A 20,708-nucleotide genomic window follows, 5' to 3' on the forward strand; every position below is an offset into this window, starting at 1 on the left:
ATACACATACAATTCCTTTGGGACCTTATCACAAAGAGCTCCCATGATGTTCAATTTGTGCATTTTAATACTACTAATATTACAAATGGCATCAAACGCTTCATCATGACTATCAAAAGATATCCAAGAGTCCCATTTTTCATCTCCGAGTCTCATCTTTATTTCCTTTATCAATCCATAGCACTCTAATGCTCTATACATATCATCATAATTTGTCTCTAATAGAATTTGGGAAACATGAAGGATTCGCAGTTTCCTTACCCAAATTGATAAATTTTTTAACATCAGTCGAGTGGTCCTTTTTGTTTCGAAGGTCGTCAACAGAATTTTCCCTAATTAAACTAGCAGAGAACGAGAACAGTGCCAGGGAAGAGTCAGAATATCGAGTGGATGGGGGTTTGTTATTTGTGAAATCTATAAAGCAGGGGTCGAGAAAGGGATTCATCGAGGTTTACCTGCTTGAGAATATCGAGACATCATAAATCAGATAGGATATTTGTATTCTCCATTATCAGCACAATGAGAGAATATTTTCCAGATGGTTCACTCCATACCCAACCCAAAAGATAGCATCAAAACAGATATAGATGCAGAGGTGTAAGCTGAACCAGCCTGTTAGGACCAAGACCAAGAAAATATGGAATCCTCCTCCCCATATCTATGATGATGGGCTTTCGGCTAAAAACCGAGAGTCCTACTCCAACCATTGGATCCCCCTGGATTCCGAAGACCCAACACTTGAGAATAGTTCCGCCAAAAAGGTCCAAACCATCTTCGGGATGGCTGAGATCATCCAATACTCTCACATATAGCTTTAAATGCAAATACCTCCCAACCGTGACACCTCCTCTAATTCATCAAAGCAGGCAGCAATAACGGGTGTATAAACATCCACACCAGCGGCTATAATGGATGTAGAAACATCCAAGCCAAAAGAAAAAAAAAATAAATATATATATATATATATATATATATATATATATATATATATATATATATATATATATATATCTACATAATATATACATATATATAAGAGAAATTTTTCTCATAGAGTTGGGAAAGCAACATGAAAGTTTATAAAATTAGGAGAAGGTCGAAGTAATATTGATAGAAAGAAAAAGATGAAAGAGAGAAATTTAGATTTGAACTGGGGGAGCAATTTCCCCAAGTTCGAGAGCCCTCTTGCCCATCACCAAGTTTCAGCACGGGAATGAATGCCGTGCTGAAGCTCAATGATTTCATCAAGGCATTTTCTCATTAAGAGGGTTCTAGATTTGAGGGAAGGAGTTAGCAAATAATCATGAAATACGATGATTATGACCTTATGACCTCCACTGGTCAGGAAAATTACTGATAAAAGTACACGGTGATAGATACTAAAATATATTCAACCAATTTGTAACAAAAACGTTGAACCCCAATTTCTCAAATCATGAAATTTTAGGAAAAAAATCTGCTACTACTTTCTTGAATATTGATCAATTTTTGTCATTCAAACATAAAACATAAATGACCCACAGTCAGCATTCAAGAAGAGAAAATACAAAAGCTCCTGCGAGGAACCACCTTGCCGCACTAGGAAAATACCCAATGCATAATATATATCATAATAGTATAAAGAATTCTTCCATGCTATATTATGTAAATTCTTTATTATTCACTAGAAGACACTTGAATAATTAATATGGACTTATATTGATAAAATTTGAGCCACATAGCCCAGCAACGTGCAACTGAGGTACAAGCATCAGTTGTACAATAAAGATAAAGTAAAAAAAGATTGGAAGAAAGTAAAAGGGTTTAATATTTTATTAACCTGTACAACCTTGAAAAGGTATAGCAAAATATATTTACAAAAATATATAGTCTATACATATAACTACAACTGCATAATTCAATTTACACTCTTTGAATGATATCAAATTTCATTGAAACTATGTCCCCTAAGCCAGCTATTATAATGTCTCCAGGAACCACTCGACCAACTCCTGCTGGGGTTCCAGTTAATACCAGATCTCCTGGCTGAAGGGTGAAATACTGAGATATGTAAGAGATAAGATATGGTATGCTAAACACCATATCAGCAGTGTTTCCATTCTGCCGAATTTCATCATTCACCTGAAAAAAAAAAAATGAGTTGAGTAATATACCATTCCTAAATTTTATAAAAAATAGAATAAAATTAATAGTATGACTAATAAAAGTATTTTTTTTTATAGCAAATATAAGAAATAATCTCCTTTTGACAATTCGAAGAAATTCAGTACTACTAATTATGACTAAAAGCAACAATAATGCAGTAACATAAAATGCCGACATGTCATTACTATAGAGAAGTACACGTATATCAACCAAAGTTTTACCTGTGACTCTTCTAGCCAGTGCTACTTAGATTAAAAGTTTCTACCAAAGGTATGCAGTTCAGATTACTTGATGAGGTACTTGGACAACAAGATTGATTGATTGATTGATTTAAAGTTTTCAGGCATCCTGACATCTAAGGTCATTGACGCCGATATCATTTATTTAATATAAAAAGTAAAAGGAATGTTCAATTAAAACCATAAAAGTTGAATGAAATTATAATAGTCAAATAATTTTCAAATGACCTGCTTCTGAAATAAATCTGAAAATGCCGCTCGCATAGTAGAAAACATCATGTCCAAGGATCTTGGCAAGGATGAACTTGCCATCCTGACCTCAAGCCTCAAACAGATATCTATTTCTTAAGTTATTATAATTGGGGCATTTGGTCAACAAATACCTCACTGTTAAAGGTACTAATCAGTCGTCGCAATATGGTTGGTGTTGGCCCTTCAGCAGAAACTCTTGTGTCAACCGAGTGTACCAATACGGAGACGACAAAGAGTCATCTCCCATTTTCGGGGCATCCTGTTATACCACAAAAGTGCTATGACATTTATTACCTCTCTCATTTTATTGTCATCTACACTATCCCAGTGCTGTTGCCATTTATTACAAAACAATTTCTTGATGTAAGGTGGGAAATCATTACAGGGAATGGGATACCTCCTTAGTAGCAACTCGGATGCCGCATTCTTCGCCAGTAAATCTGCCTTCTCATTCCCAGACACTCCTACATGCGCTGCAACCCTACAAAATCAAACTGTTATACCTCTCCGTCCAAACTTAAAATGCCATTCTAAAATCTTTAAAACTAGAGGGTTACTAGAATTAAAAACTTCTAAAGCTTGAAGAACACTCCTTGCATCACTAAAAAATATAAAACTACCCTCCTTTTCCAAAGCTATTTTCTCAATAGAGGTTATTATGTCATAAAGTTCGGCAGTAAATATGGAAGCTGTTAGAGGGAGTGCACCTCTACAATCAAAATCGTTACTATGTACTCCAAATCCAACACCAGCATCAGAATTGGAGCCAACAGTACATATAAAAGTCGATCCCCTATGTTCTGCAACATGTTCCATAAAAAGAAACCTGGATTCTAAGTCAGTCATATTCTTCTTAACTCCAATAAAGTACTTACAAAAAAGATACCTCAGGTAATTTCCATGGAGGCATTGATGATACCTTGATTGGAAGCAACTTAATTCTAATTATATCAACATTGTTTAATAATTGTTTCACCCGAAAGCCATAAAGATGAGGAGATTTTGGGTGTAACTCAAAGTATGTTGAGTGTCTTACAAGGTTTGAGCTGAAAGGCTAAAGAATTAGGGAGTCTTTGCAATCTAAACCAATACAAAATAATAGAAGACATTCGGTAAAGGTCTAGAGGCAACTCTCCATCATCAAATGAGACTTGTGATAGGTGAAGTTCTCAACGCCCCTGTGGAGAATTTAATACCAGCATGATGTATAAAATCTGATATTTTTAACCGGCTTGCGGTGGCTGAGGAGTATATTTCCCATCCATAACTAATTTTGGAAAAATCAAGGCCTTATATAATTTCAAAATAGTATTGCGGTCTGCTCCCCATGATGGATGGGACAATACTTTTAAAATATTCAGAGCCTCAAGACATTTAGCTTTTAACACTTTCAAGTGAGAAACCCATGTGAGCTTACAATCAAATATCAAACCTAAAAATTTTGCTTCACTTGCACATGGGATCCGATGACCTTTGATGTATATATCCGGGTCTGAATGTACTCCCCAGATATGACAGAAATGGACAATTGTAGATTTACTTGTCGAGAACTTGAATCCATTCATATCGGCCCACTGGATATTTTTATCAATTGAGTGTTGTATTTTTCTCTCAACCATTGCCATTCTAGCTCCAGTAAATGATATGGAGAGATCATCCACAAACAATGGTGCGAGAACATTCCAGGGAATGACTGAGGATATCCCATTAATTGCTAATGCAAAAAGGGTTACACTCAGCACACGAACCTGAGGAACTCCTTCTTCCTGGCATTTACTCTCTGATAGTTTCCTCCACTCTCACTTGAAAAATTCTATGTGAAAGAAATGACTGAATAAATAGTGGTAGCTCTCCTCTTAATCCAAAGTCATGAATTGTTTTAAGTATACCAAATCTCCATGTGGTATCATATGCCTTTTCAAGGTCAAAAAAGACTGTCACATGGTGCTGTTTGGAAGCAAGGGCTTCACAAATAGAGGACTCAAGTCGTATCAACACATCAGTCGTTGAGTGTATTTTTCTGAATCCACATTGAATTGGTGATAAAATACCATTCTTTTCAAGGTACCATATCAGTCTTACATTGACCATCTTCTCCATGATTTTACATAAACAAGATGTCAATGCAATTGGCCTATAATTTCCTGCTAAAAAGTTTTAAAAAGGCTAAAATAATGGCTAGTTCCTAAACACTTGGATAACTATGATAATGCCATATTCTATTAGTAATACTTAAAATAAATAACTTCGTATCAAAAGGTATGTCTAATCATTGCATAAGGAATTCCATCGGGTCCAGGGGTGTATCGTTACACGTAGCAAGTGCAGAATCAATATCGCTTTCAGTAAGAGGAGAATTGTATGACTCTTCCTTTCTTGTCGCAAAATTTAAAGCCTTTTCTTCAATGCTCCTATACAGGTGACCAGGAGCTGCTTCACACTTGCATAATACATTTGAAAAATGATCAGCCAGGGTATTGCTAACTTTGGTTGCTCCAGTCATATACTGATCATTTACTCTTAACACTGGTGGTAAGTTTGGGGTGAATTTGCCTGCAATCTTTTTCATTTTCCTCCACACAGATGATGTTGGTGTTCTACTGTTAATAGAGGAAACAAACGACACCCAAGACTAGCGCCTAGCTTATTTCATGGCACGATGGAACTGTGCTCTACATTTCTTGTATATGACTAAATTCTCCTCAGTAAAGCGCCTGCACAATCGGGTTAAAGACTTTCTTGTGACTCTGTGCAGGCAGTTAGTTCTGATGACCACCAGGGGACTGGTCGTCGTTTGAATATTACGGTTGTTTTGGGAATGGAATTGACTCCTGCTGTGTGAAGAGTTCCATTAAGTAAGTCTAAGGCATCATCAACACTTTCAAACTGTTCTGCATTTCCTTCAATTTCACTTAGGTCACGAAATCTATCCCAGTCCGCCTTATCAAGATTCTATCGTAGCAATCTCTGTAAAAGTGGACCATTGTTGGTGTTTATAATGATTGATGCATAATCACTAGTATGCCAATCATCTAATGTTCTCCAATTAAAATCAAGAAGACAGTTAGAGCTTGCAACTGACAGGTTAATGCAAGAATAATTACCTGTCTGAACATGAAAGTGTGTATTAAGGAGTCCTACTTCTTCATTCTCCAAAATTGATGACAATGATATTACCCCCTTGCGTTTGCCAAAACATCACCCCATAAAAAATCTACTATTAAGATCTCCTAGTAAAAAAATGGGAGTTGTTTAATCACCTCTACTATATTATCATATGAGATGTTATCATTTGGAGGCAAGTGAAGAGAACAGATTGTGCATTTTCCCCCTAAATAAATCTGTACAACCACTGCCTGCAGAGGTGTAGGAATAGACAGAGATTCTTGGAGAACATCTCGACGAACGTACATGAGAATTCCACCATGGCTTCCCACTTGGTGATCATATGGTGTCCTATAACTAATATATTCGCGAGGACAAGGAGTATTATGATAAAGTTTGCTCTCCTGTCAACAAATAATTATGGGGGAATGCACATGAATAAGGAGCTTAAGTTCTTCATATTTGGCCCTTAAACCCTGACATTTCCATTGTAAAATGGAGGAAAAAACTATGGTTTATAATTTGGTAGACCCCTTGGTGGGAATCTTCTCATGAGCAGTTTTTGATCTAACACAGTTGATCAGAAACATCAACAGACAAATCATCATATTTATTTGATGTCGTAATTTTGATATTTCTTATGGAAGGGGGCGAGAGAGAAGGAGGTCTCTCTCTTTTCTGATTAATAGGTGGTGAGCTACCAGGTTTTGCACCTTCCCAAATACAGGTGCACCTGGTAACTTGTCAGGGGGAATTTCCAGCAAATCAGGCAAGGGCATGGCCTGAGAGAGGTTAGTACTATTGTTGGTAATGGGGGACGAAGGCTATACAGAAATGGGCAATGACCCATTTTAATATACTGTGGCAGAGCCTCAGAATGCAATATGATTACCTTGTCATGCCGTACTTTATTATCAGAAGTTGTATTTCTTTTATTACCATTACTGGCAGTGCTAGGTAGGTTTGATGTTTCCTGTGGTAAGTTTCCCTTTGATTTTAAGACCTTTGCATAGCTAGTTGATTTATTCAACAGTCTTTTTGCATGTCCCACACAAATGTGTGGGACTTGATTTGTTTATGGCAGCTTCCTCCAACTTATATAATTTGCGTCTCCTATCAGTCGATTCAAATTGCAGTTTAAACACCTGGTCTCAAGTGTACATTCTCCATGATGAGTTTTGGAGCAAATACCACACATTTTTTAATTTTTGCAAACTTTGGATGGGTGTCCGAATTTAAAACAAAGAAAGCATTGCAGGGGGTTTTGTTTAAAAGGCCAAACTTTAATCCTTTCATTTTCAAGAACATGGAAAGGTACATCAGCATCCTGGAAAGTAAGTATAATCATTGATGTTCCAGGAACATTATGCACTTTCCATACATTTAGTGGACACATGGAAAGTATCTCCTCCTTTGTAAATTCGTACAGGTCTTTATTAAAGACCACTCCCCTTCCATAACTTAAATTTAGATGAGGTTTCATTTCTAATGTAATTTCATCACTGGCTGTCCTGTAAGTTAGATAGTATTGCAGACTGTGTCGAGGATTTGGCATGGATGAGATAACTATTTTTCCCAAAAAATGAGATATATCTACAGGTGCAATGGTTCCTACTTTTTTTCTGAATCAACTTATATATTTCAAAATAATTCCCTATTATCCCTTTAGGTTCAGCAACAAGACACATTGGTGGTTTGTGATTTCTCTGTGAAGGCATGGGTACATTTGTGTCTTTTTCAAACTAATCAGCAGGTTTGTACACATCCAATTCCTCTGGGACCTTATCACAAAGAGCTCCCATGATGTTCAATTTGTTAATTTTAATACTACTAATATTACAAATGGCATTAAATGCTTCATCATGACTATCATAAGATATCCAAGAGTCCCATTTTTCATCTCCGAGTCTCATTCTTATTTCCTTTATTAGTCCAGAGCATTCAAATGCTTTATACATTTCATAATTTGTCTCGAATGGAATTTGGGAAACATGAAGGATTCACAGTTTCCTTGTGTTACCCAAATTGATAGATTTTTTAACATCAGTAGAGTGGTCCTTTCTAATTCGAAGGTCGTCAGCAGAATTTTCCTTAATTAAACTGGCAGAAGTCGTCAACAGTGCCGAGGAAAAGTCAGCGTATCCAGGGGATGGGGATTCGTTATTCGTGAAATCCATAAAGCAGGGGTCGAGAAAGGCGTTGATCAAGTGAGGATTACCTCCTCGAGAATATCGAGACATCATACGTCAGATAGGAAATTTGCATTCTCCACTATTGGCACACTGAGAGTATACTTCCCAGATGGTCATCTTCATACCCTACCCAAAGGATAGCATCAAAACAGATATAGAAGCAAAGGTGTAAGCTGAACCCGCCTGTTAGGACCGAGACCAAGAAAATATGAAATCCTCCTCCCCATATCTGTAATGATGGGCTTCCGACCAAAAGCCGAGAGTCCTACTCCAAGCATTGGATCCCCCTGGATTCCCAATACCCAACACTTGAGAATGGTTCTGCTAAAAAGTTCCAAACCATCTTCGGGATGACTGAGATCCAATACTCTCACATATAGCTTTGAATGCAAATACCTCCCAACCGTGACACCTCCAATCCATCAGAGCAGGCAGCAATAACGGATGTATAAACATCCACGCCAGCGGCTATAATGGATGTAGAAACATCCAAGCCAAAAGAAAAAAAAAAAACAAATATGTATATGTACATAATATATACATATACTGTATATATAATAAGGGATACTTTTCTCATAGAATTGGGAAAGCAACACGAAAGAAAGTTTATAAAATTAGGAGATGGTCGAAGTAATAATGAGAGAAAGAAAAAGATGAAAGAGAAATTTAGATTCGAACTGGGGGAGCAATTTCCCCAAGTTTGAGAGGCCTCTTGCCTGTCACCAAGTTTCAGCACAGGAATAATATGCCACGCTGAAGCTCAATGACTTCATCAAGGCATTCTCTCATTAAGAGGGTCTTCTGCTTGAATGGTCTTACTTTATTTATTTCGTTTTCCATGATAATATGGAAAGGTACATCAGCATCCTGGAATGTAAAGATTATCATTGATGTCCCTGGACTTTGTGAACTTTCCATACATTTAAGTGGACACATGGCCAGTATCTCCTCCTCTGTAAATTCATACAGATCTCGGTTAAAAACTACTCCTCTTCCGTAGCCCCAAGGATCTTCACGAAACTTGCAAACGCAGTCGTTAATCAACTACGCCTAAAGGGAGTTCAGGTAGTGGCCTATTTGGTCGATTGGCTGGTGTGGGCAGCATCCGAAGCGGAATGCATGAAAGCCTCAAAAACAGTGATCCAGTTCCTGGAACATCTGGGATTCAAGATCAATACCAAAAAGTCTCGACTATCTCCAGCTCAAAAGTTTCAATGGCTTGGAAATCATTGGGACTTACAGTCCCACCGCCTCTCCATTCCGTCAAAGAAAAGGAGAGAGATAGCAGGAATCTTTCAAGAGACTTCTAAAATCTGATCGGATATCAAGACGCCAACAGGAGAGAGTGCTGGGCTCCCTCCAATTGGCATCAGTGACAGATCCAGTGCTAAGAGCACAATTAAAGGATGCAACAGGAGTCTGGAGAAGATACGCATCAAACGCTCGAAGAGATCTAACAAGACTGATACCGGCTCGTCTGCGATCACTTCTCAAGCCATGGTCGGAGGCCAAGCACCTAAGGAAATCGGTGCTGTTACAACCACCTCCACCTTCAGTCATCATTCATACGGACGCCTCAAAGGAAGGATGGGGAGGTCACTCTCACCAACGGAAAGTCCAAGGGACTTGGTCCTCCCTATTTAAAACCTTCCATATCAACATTCTGGAAGCCATGGCAGTTTTTCTAACTTTGAAGAAACTGAAGCCTCACTGCTCGATCCACATAAGACTGGTCCTAGACAGCGAAGTGATAATGAGATGTCTGAATCGACAAGGCTCGAGATCGCCCCAAATCAACCAAGTGATGTTGGCCATCTTCCGTTTGGTGGAAAAGAAGAGATGGCACTTGTCAGCAGTTCACCTCCAAGGGTTCCGCAATGTGACGGCGGAAGCTCTATCTAGGTTTACCCCGATAGAGTCAGAATGGTCCCTAGATGCAGGATCATTCTCCTTAATCTTACGTCAAGTCCCGGAACTGCAAATCGATCTCTTTGCGACGAGCGACACGAAGAAGCTACCTCGTTACGTGGCCCCATACGAGGACCCTCTAGCGGAAGTAGTGGATGTGATGTCCCTAGATTGGAACAGATGGTCCAAGATTTACCTGTTCCCTCGACCCAATCTTCTGTTGAAAGTCCTCAACAAACTGAGATCCTTTCAGGGAACAGCAGCGATAGTGGCCCAGAAGTGGCCGAACAGCATCTGGTTTCCTCTAATATTGGAACTGTGACTGAAGCTGATCCCGTTGCCGGATCCAGTTCTGACACAATAAGTGCAGAAGTCGAATGACTTCGCTTCATAAAAGAAAACCCGGAACTTTCATCTCATGATTTTCTCTCCTTAGCAGACAAGAAAAGGTTTGGGATTTCAGGAGACAGTATAAACTTTTTAGAAGAATATACATCTAAATCTACCAGAAGACAATATGTGTCGTCCTGGAAGAAATGGGTTGCCTTTGTCAAGGCAAAGAAGCCAAAAGAAATTTCAACGGACTTCTGTCTATCATTCTTTATTCATCTTCATGAACAAAGATTAGCAGCCAACACGATTTCCACGTGTAAATCTGCCTGGACTAGACCCTTGCTGTATGCCTTCCAGGTAGACTTCTCTAACGAAATCTTTAATAAGATCCCTAAGGCCTGCGCTAGGCTTAGGCCAGCAGCACCTCCAAAGCCCATTACATGGTCTTTAGATAAGGTTCTTTATTTGGCATCAACTCTGAACAATGAAGATTACTCTCTGAAAGATTTGACCCTAAAAGTTATATTCCTATTTGCACTAGCCTCGGGAGCCAGCGTTAGCGAAATAGTGGCCCTTTCGAGGGATGAGGGCCATATTCAGTTCATGGAAAGTGGAGAACAATCTTTTTCCTGACTCAACGTTTTTCACTAAAAATTAGCTATCCACTAAAAGGTGGGGTCCCTGGAGAATCTGCCCTCTGAAGGAAGATGTCTCTCTATGTCCAGTAGAGTGCCTAAAGGTCTATCTTCGTAGAACTTCAGACTTTAGGGGAGGATAGCTCTTTAAGGGAGAAACTTCAGGTTCAAATTTGTCTCTAAAACAATTAAGAGTGAAGATCACCTACTTCATTCGCAGAGCGGATCCGGACAGTACACCCGCAGGTCATGATCTGAAAAAGATTGCCTCATCTCTGAATTTTTTCCAAAACGTGGATTTTGAAAGTCACCGCTCATATACTGGATGGAAGTCATCCAGGGTATTCTTCAAACACTATGTGAAGCAAGTGCAGGAGGTTAAGAGGCTTGTGGTGGCGGCAGGTAGTGTACTAAAACCTGCTGCTTAAAGACTGCCAGGAACAGTGAATTGATTGGGACTGTCAGGGAAGGGTGTACATGCTGACTCCTTAAGGAGCAACATGTTAAGTGAAGTGTCGCCATGGTGACACTATGGACTGTTCCTATTGTAAAGGTGGAGAATAAGCATAAAAGAATAACACGTGTGCCATGCGTAGTATTTCGCAAGTGTGAACAGACTGTAATGACAGATATTTAATCAAGAAAATTTACAATAATTTTCCGTTTAAGTGGCTTTATTGTTTCTTTTCAGATGACACATAGATTTCTGATGTTACTTCTATATTTATGCTTTTAAAATTTATTTGATATTTTATACTATACTATAAAATGCAGATTGATTTCATGATTTATTGTTTTCAATAAAACTAGATTTGAATTTTGCGTCTTATTCGCCCCAAAAAATTTAAATGAAATAAAAATAGGTATTGAGCATTCATTGTCCATCCTTTTATTTTATATGAACCTCTATAAATATTTGTTCCAACATGAAAACAAACTTTCTCTATGTGTGTTTACATCAAGATGCGTCAATCTTTGGTTACGACTGACATGGAAATCCTTAATGGTAATCCTGCCTTATACAAGTATTTGTTTCTACAACTAACCCAGTAGATCCAGGGAGGTGTCGGTAGTTCATACATATATTTGTTCCCTTACAAATACAACTCAGATTGAGAGGTATATAGTGAGACCAGTATACCTGTTTGTTGGCTAGATTGTTCATAAGATATATGCAATCCTCAAGACTTTTTCCAGAGTCCAGTATAACTCTTCCCTGTAGGGGGCAGGAAGCTCTTAAGTTTATGATTAGTTGAAATGATATATAACGGTAACATCATATGTCTCTAAGTCAAAATGACTAAGGAAAAGTCGGTCTTGAGGTTATGGCACTAATAGAAAATCCACAGATACATTAATGTTCTGGTAAACTTCCATCAGGACGACATGGCCTGAGCCCAAAAAACGGATTTTGAACGAAGCGAAAAATCTATTTTTGGGTGAGATAGCCATGTCGTCCTGATGGAGCCGCCCTCCTTTATCACAAAAGGACTAAAAGAATCCTTCCAGAAAGTACTGTATCTGTAGCACCTCGTTTAACGCTACAAAGAACAACAAGATGGCGGTCGGATATGACGTCATATAGGTACTCAAAACAGTAAGGAGTAGTGCCTTAATAACGGCTCTGCTTTTATTCTTGCCACTTTCCCTCTCGAAGCGTAAATGCTATTCGGGGTGAAGATAGCTATGTGGCGTGTCAAGAATACGTCCTCTGATATTATGCGATATCCCTAGAGGGAATAGTTATGGATATTCGCGCCAGGAGTTAGAATTCTGGATACCTTAAGGTTAAATTCCATGGGAATATGACTGGAGTCAAATATACCCTAGGAAGCTACTTTAAAGGAACCTCCATCAGGACGACATGGCTATCTCACCCAAAAATAGATTTTGAGCGAAGTTATATATATATATATATATATATATATATATATATATATATATATATATATATATGAAATCTTAGTGATAAAAAGAAATAACTATATATTAAATCAACATAATTTAAAAAGAATTAGTAATACCATGAAAATCTTAGGTAAAAATTTAGATATCAATAATACGTGAATTCCTTAAAAAAGTTGAAATTCTAAGACCAGAAAAACTACTTGATTCAGTTAAAATGTCAGAAAACGTTTTCTGGCCAAAACCTCTCTCTCTCTCTCTCTTTGCAATCGAAAAAACATGTTTGATAAAATAGTATCACACTCACTGCACATGGGAACACTGCCGTGAGATGTACTCATTAAAAATACATGGGTCAATCTCGAGTGCCCAATTTGTGATCTGGTTAAAATTACTTCAGTTCTTTTGTTATTTTGTATCGAGGAATCCAAAGGAGCAACCTTTAGTTTAATTTGCTTTAATTTATTATTTTCTGGCGCATCATTCCAAATATTCTGCCATTTTTCCAATATGAAATGCCTTAATGATGTAATAAACTCTCCAACTGGGAGGTCAATGTTTTGTTGTGGTAATTTAAGGGCTTCTTTAGCAGCAGCATGCACCTTTTCATTACCAACAACTCTAACATGAGCTGGGATCCAGCATAATTCGACACTTACAAACTGAGAAGATAATTTACTTATAAGTTCTTTAATTTTTAGGATCAAGTGGTTCCTATGAGCATAGTTTTTAAGGGGTACTATTTCACTTCGAGAATCTGAATAGATGACAAATCTTAAATTCTTTCTGTCTTCAATTGTTTTAATTATATTGATTGCTTGTAAAATGGCATATAACTCTGATGAAAATACTGATGATTCTTTTGGCAACGATAATTGGTGTGTTCTATCTGAAGATACCGCAGCACATCCAGCACCCATTGAGGATTTAGAACCATCAGTATATATGGCATAGTGAGGACCTTTTCTCTGAATATGTTCTATGGTAATTTGCTTGTGGTGACTCGGAATACAAGTGAATTTTTTGGATAAATAAAAGAGATGAAAACAGATTCTTGTCCTTGTCATAATCTAAGGTGGGGGAAATAAAGATGGTTGGATAAGATTCACGTCAATGGTTGTTGATTGTAACAGTCTGTTTGCCCTAATTTGGAATGGTGGTTCATGGTTGTTTATAAATATATCCCTCTCATTAGAAAGCTTTTTTGTTGTTACAAAATCCTGATGCAAAGACAAAGGGGGTTCTCCAATTTCACATAAAACTGAGAGACTTGGGGATGATCTAAATGCTCCACTACAAATTCTCAGGCCTCAGGTGTGTATTGGATCTAAAGATTTCAAAGTTGCTTCTGATCCTGATCCATATATTGGGCTACCATAATCAATTCTTGATAAAAGTAATGCTTTATACATCATCAGTAAAGTTGATCTCTTTGCACCCCATGTTGTATGAGATAATTTCTTCATTAAATCAAGAGCAGTTATATTAGGTTTTGATATATGATACATGGGCTTTCCAATTGAAATGGGTGTCAAAAATTAGCCCCAAAACTTTACTTTATCTTGAAATTGGATTTGTACGTTGGCCAATGTAAGATTGATATCTTGGTTATGCTTCCATCTACTATTTTTTTTTTAAACATTTTAGCTTGAGTTTTTCTGCCAAAAGTCTAAAGGCAACTGACGTAGTCGATGCTAGTATTATTCTAGTGCCACTATTTAAAATAATTTGTAAATGACACAGGCAATTAGAGGAATAGTAAATTGCAAAGTCATCTACGTATAGACTACTTTGCACTCCTTGTGGCATTTGATTAACAATGTCATCAATTGCCAGTGCAAAAAGAGTCCCGCTTAAAACACTTCCTTGCGGTACACCACTGTTAAGATTAAAAGATTCAGAGTAAATGTTATCAATATGAGTTTGAAACGTTCTTCCACCAATGAAATTTCTAATAAAAATAGGAAGGTGTCTTTGAAAACCATTCTGAGGTAAGGAATTTAGTATCAAGTGTCTCCACGTTGTATCATATGCCTTCTGAATGTAAAAAAAAAAATGGCTATTTTACAATAGCCATTTTTAAGTTCAAAGCCTCTATGTACATAATTTTCTAAGTATGAAAGTGAATCCAAAGTAGATCGTTCTGATTGTGAGCCAACTTGAGAAGAAAATAGAATAATATTGTGACAAACACCAATTTAGTCTATAATATACCATTTTTTCCAGTAATTTACATACGCAACTGGTTAATGAAATTGGTCTGTAATTGTTCGGATTACTTGGATCTTTCCCTGCCTTTGCTATTGGTATTACTATTGCATGTTTCCATGCCTATGGAAATAGGTGTTTGGTCCAAAGATGATTGTAAAAATCCAATAGATATGCTTAAGCTAAAGGGGCTAGATTTATAATCATATCAATATTTATCTTATCTTTACCCCGGGCTGTTGACCTACAATTTGATAAGGCAAATTCCAACTCCTCTTCAGTAAATCTTTTATTGTAATAGATATCCTCCATAGTATCAAAGTTCAATGGTGTTGCTTCTTCTCTTCTTTTAATGCCTCGAAAGTGGGCATCTAAATTATCAATGCAGCTTATATTTTCAATATTTAGGCCGATAATATTAGAGATTGTCTGAGTATCATGCATTAACGAGCCATTGTGCATTAATGCGTGTCTCGCTGGTCTGCTGTAAGAACCAATAATTTTCTAAAACTTCAGCCACACTTTCTGTATTGAAGTATTATCTGATATGATTGACACGTATTTTTGCCATGAAATTATCTTGTCTTTAATTACTTCCTTTCTGAATTTAGCAGATATCTTATTAAAATATGGTTTCAACACACCAATTTATATTGCTATGTCAACCAGTTTGTTTATTTTATTCCCTAACATTAGGGGACCAGTGCTCAAATGTTTGAATCTTTCATTTAGGGTTTCTAATTTTCTTCCAACTGCATGCTTTTCGTTTATCAGCTGGGTTAATGTCTTTGACCACCATGTGACGGATTGTTTTAACTGTTGGGTGCCAGCCAGAGGCATCGATTTATCAGCAGCTTGTGTGATAAAATTCACAATGTCATCATTTGTTTTATCATGATCTTGGGAATAATCAAATGGAGGCACTTGCTTAGTGTAAAACTTGAACTTATCCCAGTTAGCTTTATTTGTATTATATCACTGAATCGGAGAAGCTGGTGTATATCCTAATAAGGTAATCAAAATAGGAAAATGATCACTGGTAAACAAGTCATCTAAGACATTCCATTCGAACCTACCCACAATATTACTGGAAAAGAGTTAAATCTATTGACAAATAGGTTACATGAGTTTTTGAATGGTAAGTGCTACTCCTTGCCTCATTGAATATACAGAGGTTATAATCATTCATCATCTGTTCAATCTTTGAACCATTTATGTCAACATCAACACAATTGGTGTCCCAGATGAAGCTATGGAAGTTGAAGTCTCTTAGTAATAGTATATCCTCTTGCATTTTTATGAATACTTTAGGTAGATTTTGTAAATCATAGTTGCAAGAGGGTTGATTGTACAGTACATATTATAGATTTTAAAGGAGTTGTTATCTAGATGTAATCTAACTCCAGATAATTGAAATTCTGATGTGTTGAGTATTAAAGCATCATGAGTTACTTTATTATGAACATATACTGCAGTCCCTAAAGTATTGGGAGAAGGGATTGAACGAGATGCTAAATTGCTGTTTCCTATTGAAGGAACAGTACCATTAGTATCTTGTAAGCATATTGCAATAGGGTTATAATTTTTCAATAGTCTTTGGATTTCCCCTAGATGTAAACAGTTTTTAAGACCAATAATATTCCACTGAATTATGTAAGGGTTGAACGTTATGGCAATGAAGGTAAATTTCCACTGGGTAAGGCATTATTTCTGCTTATTCTGTTGGAGACGGGTTTCTGCTTAACTACGCTAGTTGTAATTTTTTAATCAAGATTTGGTTCTATGGGTATGGCTCCCTGGGTTTTACCCTTGTTTGTATTTGCTTCCTGAGTGTCATTTCAGTTAAGGTTAAATTTTTCTATAAAATTTTCAAGATGGAGTGTGCCTGTTGCACGCTTCTTTATTAGATGGTCAACGCATATACAAGCAGCATTGCGGCTTTCTAATTTGCCATACTGGTTTTTATTTTTGTTCTTATTAAAATTATCTATTATATTATTCATATTATGTACATTAAGATTTTTAGGGTCACTGAATTCTGTCATGAAGCAATCTTTACAACCACATGAAACTTTGTGTGTTGTAATTTCTGCCATTGTTTTACCTGAAATCATTAGTCATACCTAGAACTGGAGAAGGGGTTATTTCTTTAATGGGTGCATTATTATTTAACTTGCTTTTACTTCCTTGAGGGTCAATGGGATTCCTATGGACTTCAACGTTTATCAGTTGTTTAGTGATTTGGTTACTGACAATGTTAGGTTCGGATCCAGAGGTTGGGAGTTCTAGCAATTTTTCGGTATCCATTTCAATTGCATCTGGTATAAATTCTATATTATTTGGTTTTTTGGGTTTGGGTAGTGTTGTACCTTCAATTACTCTTTTCTTGCTCACGCATTTTGATTTATGGGGCTCGAGATCAACCCTCTCTATTTCTTCTATGTTTTCTATAACCTTGCTGGCACTATCTATGGCAAGTGTGTTGAATCGGTTTTGCAGTGGAATACGGTCTTATTGCTTTAAAGGACCATTTGGCCTACTTTGTCATTTGGTTTTTTGTTTACTCTACTGGTATTATTGTTTTCCAGAATAGTGGAACTTGATGAGAGTTCGGTGGCTTGCTAGAATTATTGGAAATCTTGTCAGGCCTTGAGGGATTTGTTGATGAAGAAGGTGGAATCTCAGGATATAAGATCCAGCAGCAACTGTGGGATAAGCATTCCTTGTACCATTTTTTGACTTTACAGGATTGGACAAAACTCTGGCATATGTTGGATTAGAATCATTAAGTCTTTTTCTTGCTGCACCAAAAGTTATATGCTCATTATTGGCAGTCTCAATTATTGATTGCTCATGTTTATACTGAGGAGACAGTTTACAATTGGGAGAGTGAGCTCATTCACAATGGAAACAAAACTTTTCATTGGTAAAATCTGCGGAGGTTTCATGGAATTCCTTGGGGTCATGAAATTCGGAACAAATATAACATCTCTTCTTATTAGTACACTTTACATTAATGTGGCCAAACTCATGTCACTTAAAATATTGCATTGATCGTGGGGTGGAATTTCTTGATCAGAATGTTTAAGTTTCTGATCTTGATGTAATCTGGTTGGTAATGCATTATTACTCCCTTTTAGTTTTTTAGCTTTAAGAACAGTAGCTGGGCATCTTTTCAGTATATCTTCATCAGAAAAATCCCCGATATTCCTACTATAAATAATTCCTCTTGCGTGGTTGTAAGAGTGGTGAGGAGAGACTCTCTGGATTATATCTGACAAAGAAGCTTTAAAATTTTTCAACAATACAGCCTGAGAGTCGTTACCTGCTTTAACAAGCAGACAATGGCCATAGCGTGTTAAATTTCCCTGTGGAATGCAACCCACCTTTTTTTCAATACATTCATACCCCTTTATCAGATTATTACAGCTCTCCTTGTATGAAGCAACATACCAGACTGGTTCTGGTACTATTCTGGTATTTTCCAGAACTTCTTCATACAAGGCAGAGCACTTGGGTATAAAGTCATATTTCGAGTCTAAAACATTTTTGATACTAGGATATTTCCTCAACAAGAAAGGTCAGAAACTTTACCATTTTTCATTTCATGAAAAGCATTTGTAGCTTGCAATGTATTACTATACGTGACATAAGACTCAAATTCTTGTTTATCTTTTGAGAGCTGCAATTTCATTCTTGTTATATCTCCAAATCTTTTCAGAATATTAAGTAATTCTTCATAATTCCCATTCCCTCCCAATATAGAACCCTTTAATATTCATTTACACTGCCAGAGTTTTTATTTCTCTGGCATCTGGGGAAGTTTGAATGAATGGTTCCAGTGTAATAACACTGGATGAGTGCGAATCCTTCGAGTGAACTATTTTTCTGAAAGAGTCAATCAGAGAGGAAGCAGCTTTGTTCGTCAACGGGTTCTGGTGGGGTAGCCATAATGACGAGAAGATTCATTCCATCTGGATATTCCCCCCACCCAACAAGGAGCCACAGTTAAAGGATGGGGTCATCCATCAAATTAGGGTCGCCCTAGGGGCAATATCCATAGACACATCCGGCCCTCAGTACTTGAGGCGTCATGACGGCCGCCAACATCAGACCCAGCACTAAGGGAAAAGTTTGACATAAAACTTTCCCCTTGCTCAGGCACGCCAGGTACTCAAGTTCTTTTGAGATGGCATGCCATTCATCCTACCAGCGCAAAATTCAAAGAGGCAACAATAATCAAATACTAGCCAAAGTTACCAACAAGTTCATGCCCAGGAGTTGGAGATAGGAGAAAAAATGAAATAAACAAAATGAAAAGAGAAAGTGCTGATTAACTTAGTTGGATCAACAGCTTGGCACCAAGGACTAGTGGGAAAGCAATTTCCACCGAACATTGGAGCCCAGCTGCCGATCTTTAAGTCCCTCATCCTCGTCAAGGCTTCAGCATCTGAGGGGGAATGTGACAAAAATGAATAACATCTGTTTTACTTGTAAAAAGCTTGAAGCCATTCAAATCTGCCCATTTTATAATTCAACTGATCGTGAGTTGAAGCTATCTTTCAACTATTACCATTCTTGCTCCTGCAAATGAAACAGAAAGGTCATACAGAAAGAGTGTGAAGAACGTTATCTGGAGTCACAGAAGAAATTCCATTATTTGATATTGCAAACAATGTAACACTAAGCAACCTGCCCTGTGGGACTCCCTCTTAGTGGAAGTTTCTTTCAGACAGAATATTATCTACTGATATGAAATAATAGTCTTCTTAAAAAGGCCCGATTAAATAAAGGGAACTTGCTTCTTGAAACAATTTCATGATGCTTCTTGGAAGCAAATGACTCAAACTGATGAGTCTAGATGGACAAGGACATCCATTATAGAGTGGATTCTTCAAAACCCCCACTGCGCTGGTGGTAAAATACCCTTCTTTTTCTAGTATCCATATAAGTCTTGCATTGACCATCTTTTCCATGATTTTGCATAAACATATCAATACAATTAGTCAGTTGCTTGCAGCTAAAACTTTGTCCTTTCCAGGTTTTATAAACACTAAAATGATGTCCAGTTCCCAACCTAACATGAAACTATGGTCTTGTCAAATTCGTTTAATAATACTCATGATGAAAAGTTCATACTCATGATGAAAAGTTCAGTGTTAATACACACATGCTTATCATCGCATAAGTAATTTTGTCTGGGCCCGGGGCTGTATCCCGGAATGATAAAAATGCAGTCAAATTCTTTCTCTGTAAATGGTAGGTTATATGTCTCTTCTTTATTTGATGTGAAATTGATAGTACTTTCTTCGTCTTTACATCTATATAGGTAGCCTGGAGAGTCTTTTGACTTTTGGGATACTTTCTCAACATGATCAACTAGTAAATTACTCACTTTCAAAGGATTAGTAATATATTGATCATTAATTTCTAACATAGGTGGAAAATTTGGAGTATATTTCCCACCAATTTTATGAACTTTCATCCAAATGGCAGAAGGTCGGGTTCTTTTATTCACTATAGAAACAAAAGATGACCATGACTGACATCGTGCTGCACCAATTGCTCATCTAAATTGTGCTCTAAATTTCTTGAAAGTAACGATATTCTGTTCAGTGAGATTTATTAATGCAATTCTAGTAGATCTGTGTAACACCTGAATTTCTGGTGACCACCATGTAACTGGTCATCGACAGCAAAGACCTGTCATTTTTGGAATGGAATAAACTCCAGCTGTGTGAAGAGTTCTATTTAGTAAATCAATGGCAACATCAACATTATCAGAT

At 37.2% G+C, this 20,708-nt stretch overlaps 1 protein-coding gene across 1 annotated transcript in view; it reads right to left on the reverse strand.

The window, feature by feature from the left end:
• Positions 1-1,789: 1,789 nt before the first annotated feature.
• LOC137621477 (oxaloacetate decarboxylase, mitochondrial-like) overlaps positions 1,790-20,708 on the reverse strand; it is a 203,708-nt gene continuing 184,789 nt past the window's right edge. Inside the window, exon 4 of the mRNA XM_068351810.1 lies at positions 1,790-2,121. Coding sequence (XP_068207911.1) covers positions 1,903-2,121 — 219 coding nt within the window. The 3' untranslated portion in view covers positions 1,790-1,902. The remainder of the gene's footprint in view (positions 2,122-20,708) is intronic.

The sequence above is a fragment of the Palaemon carinicauda genome, chromosome 28 (genome assembly GCF_036898095.1).
Source record: "Palaemon carinicauda isolate YSFRI2023 chromosome 28, ASM3689809v2, whole genome shotgun sequence".
Classification (NCBI taxonomy): domain Eukaryota; kingdom Metazoa; phylum Arthropoda; class Malacostraca; order Decapoda; family Palaemonidae; genus Palaemon; species Palaemon carinicauda.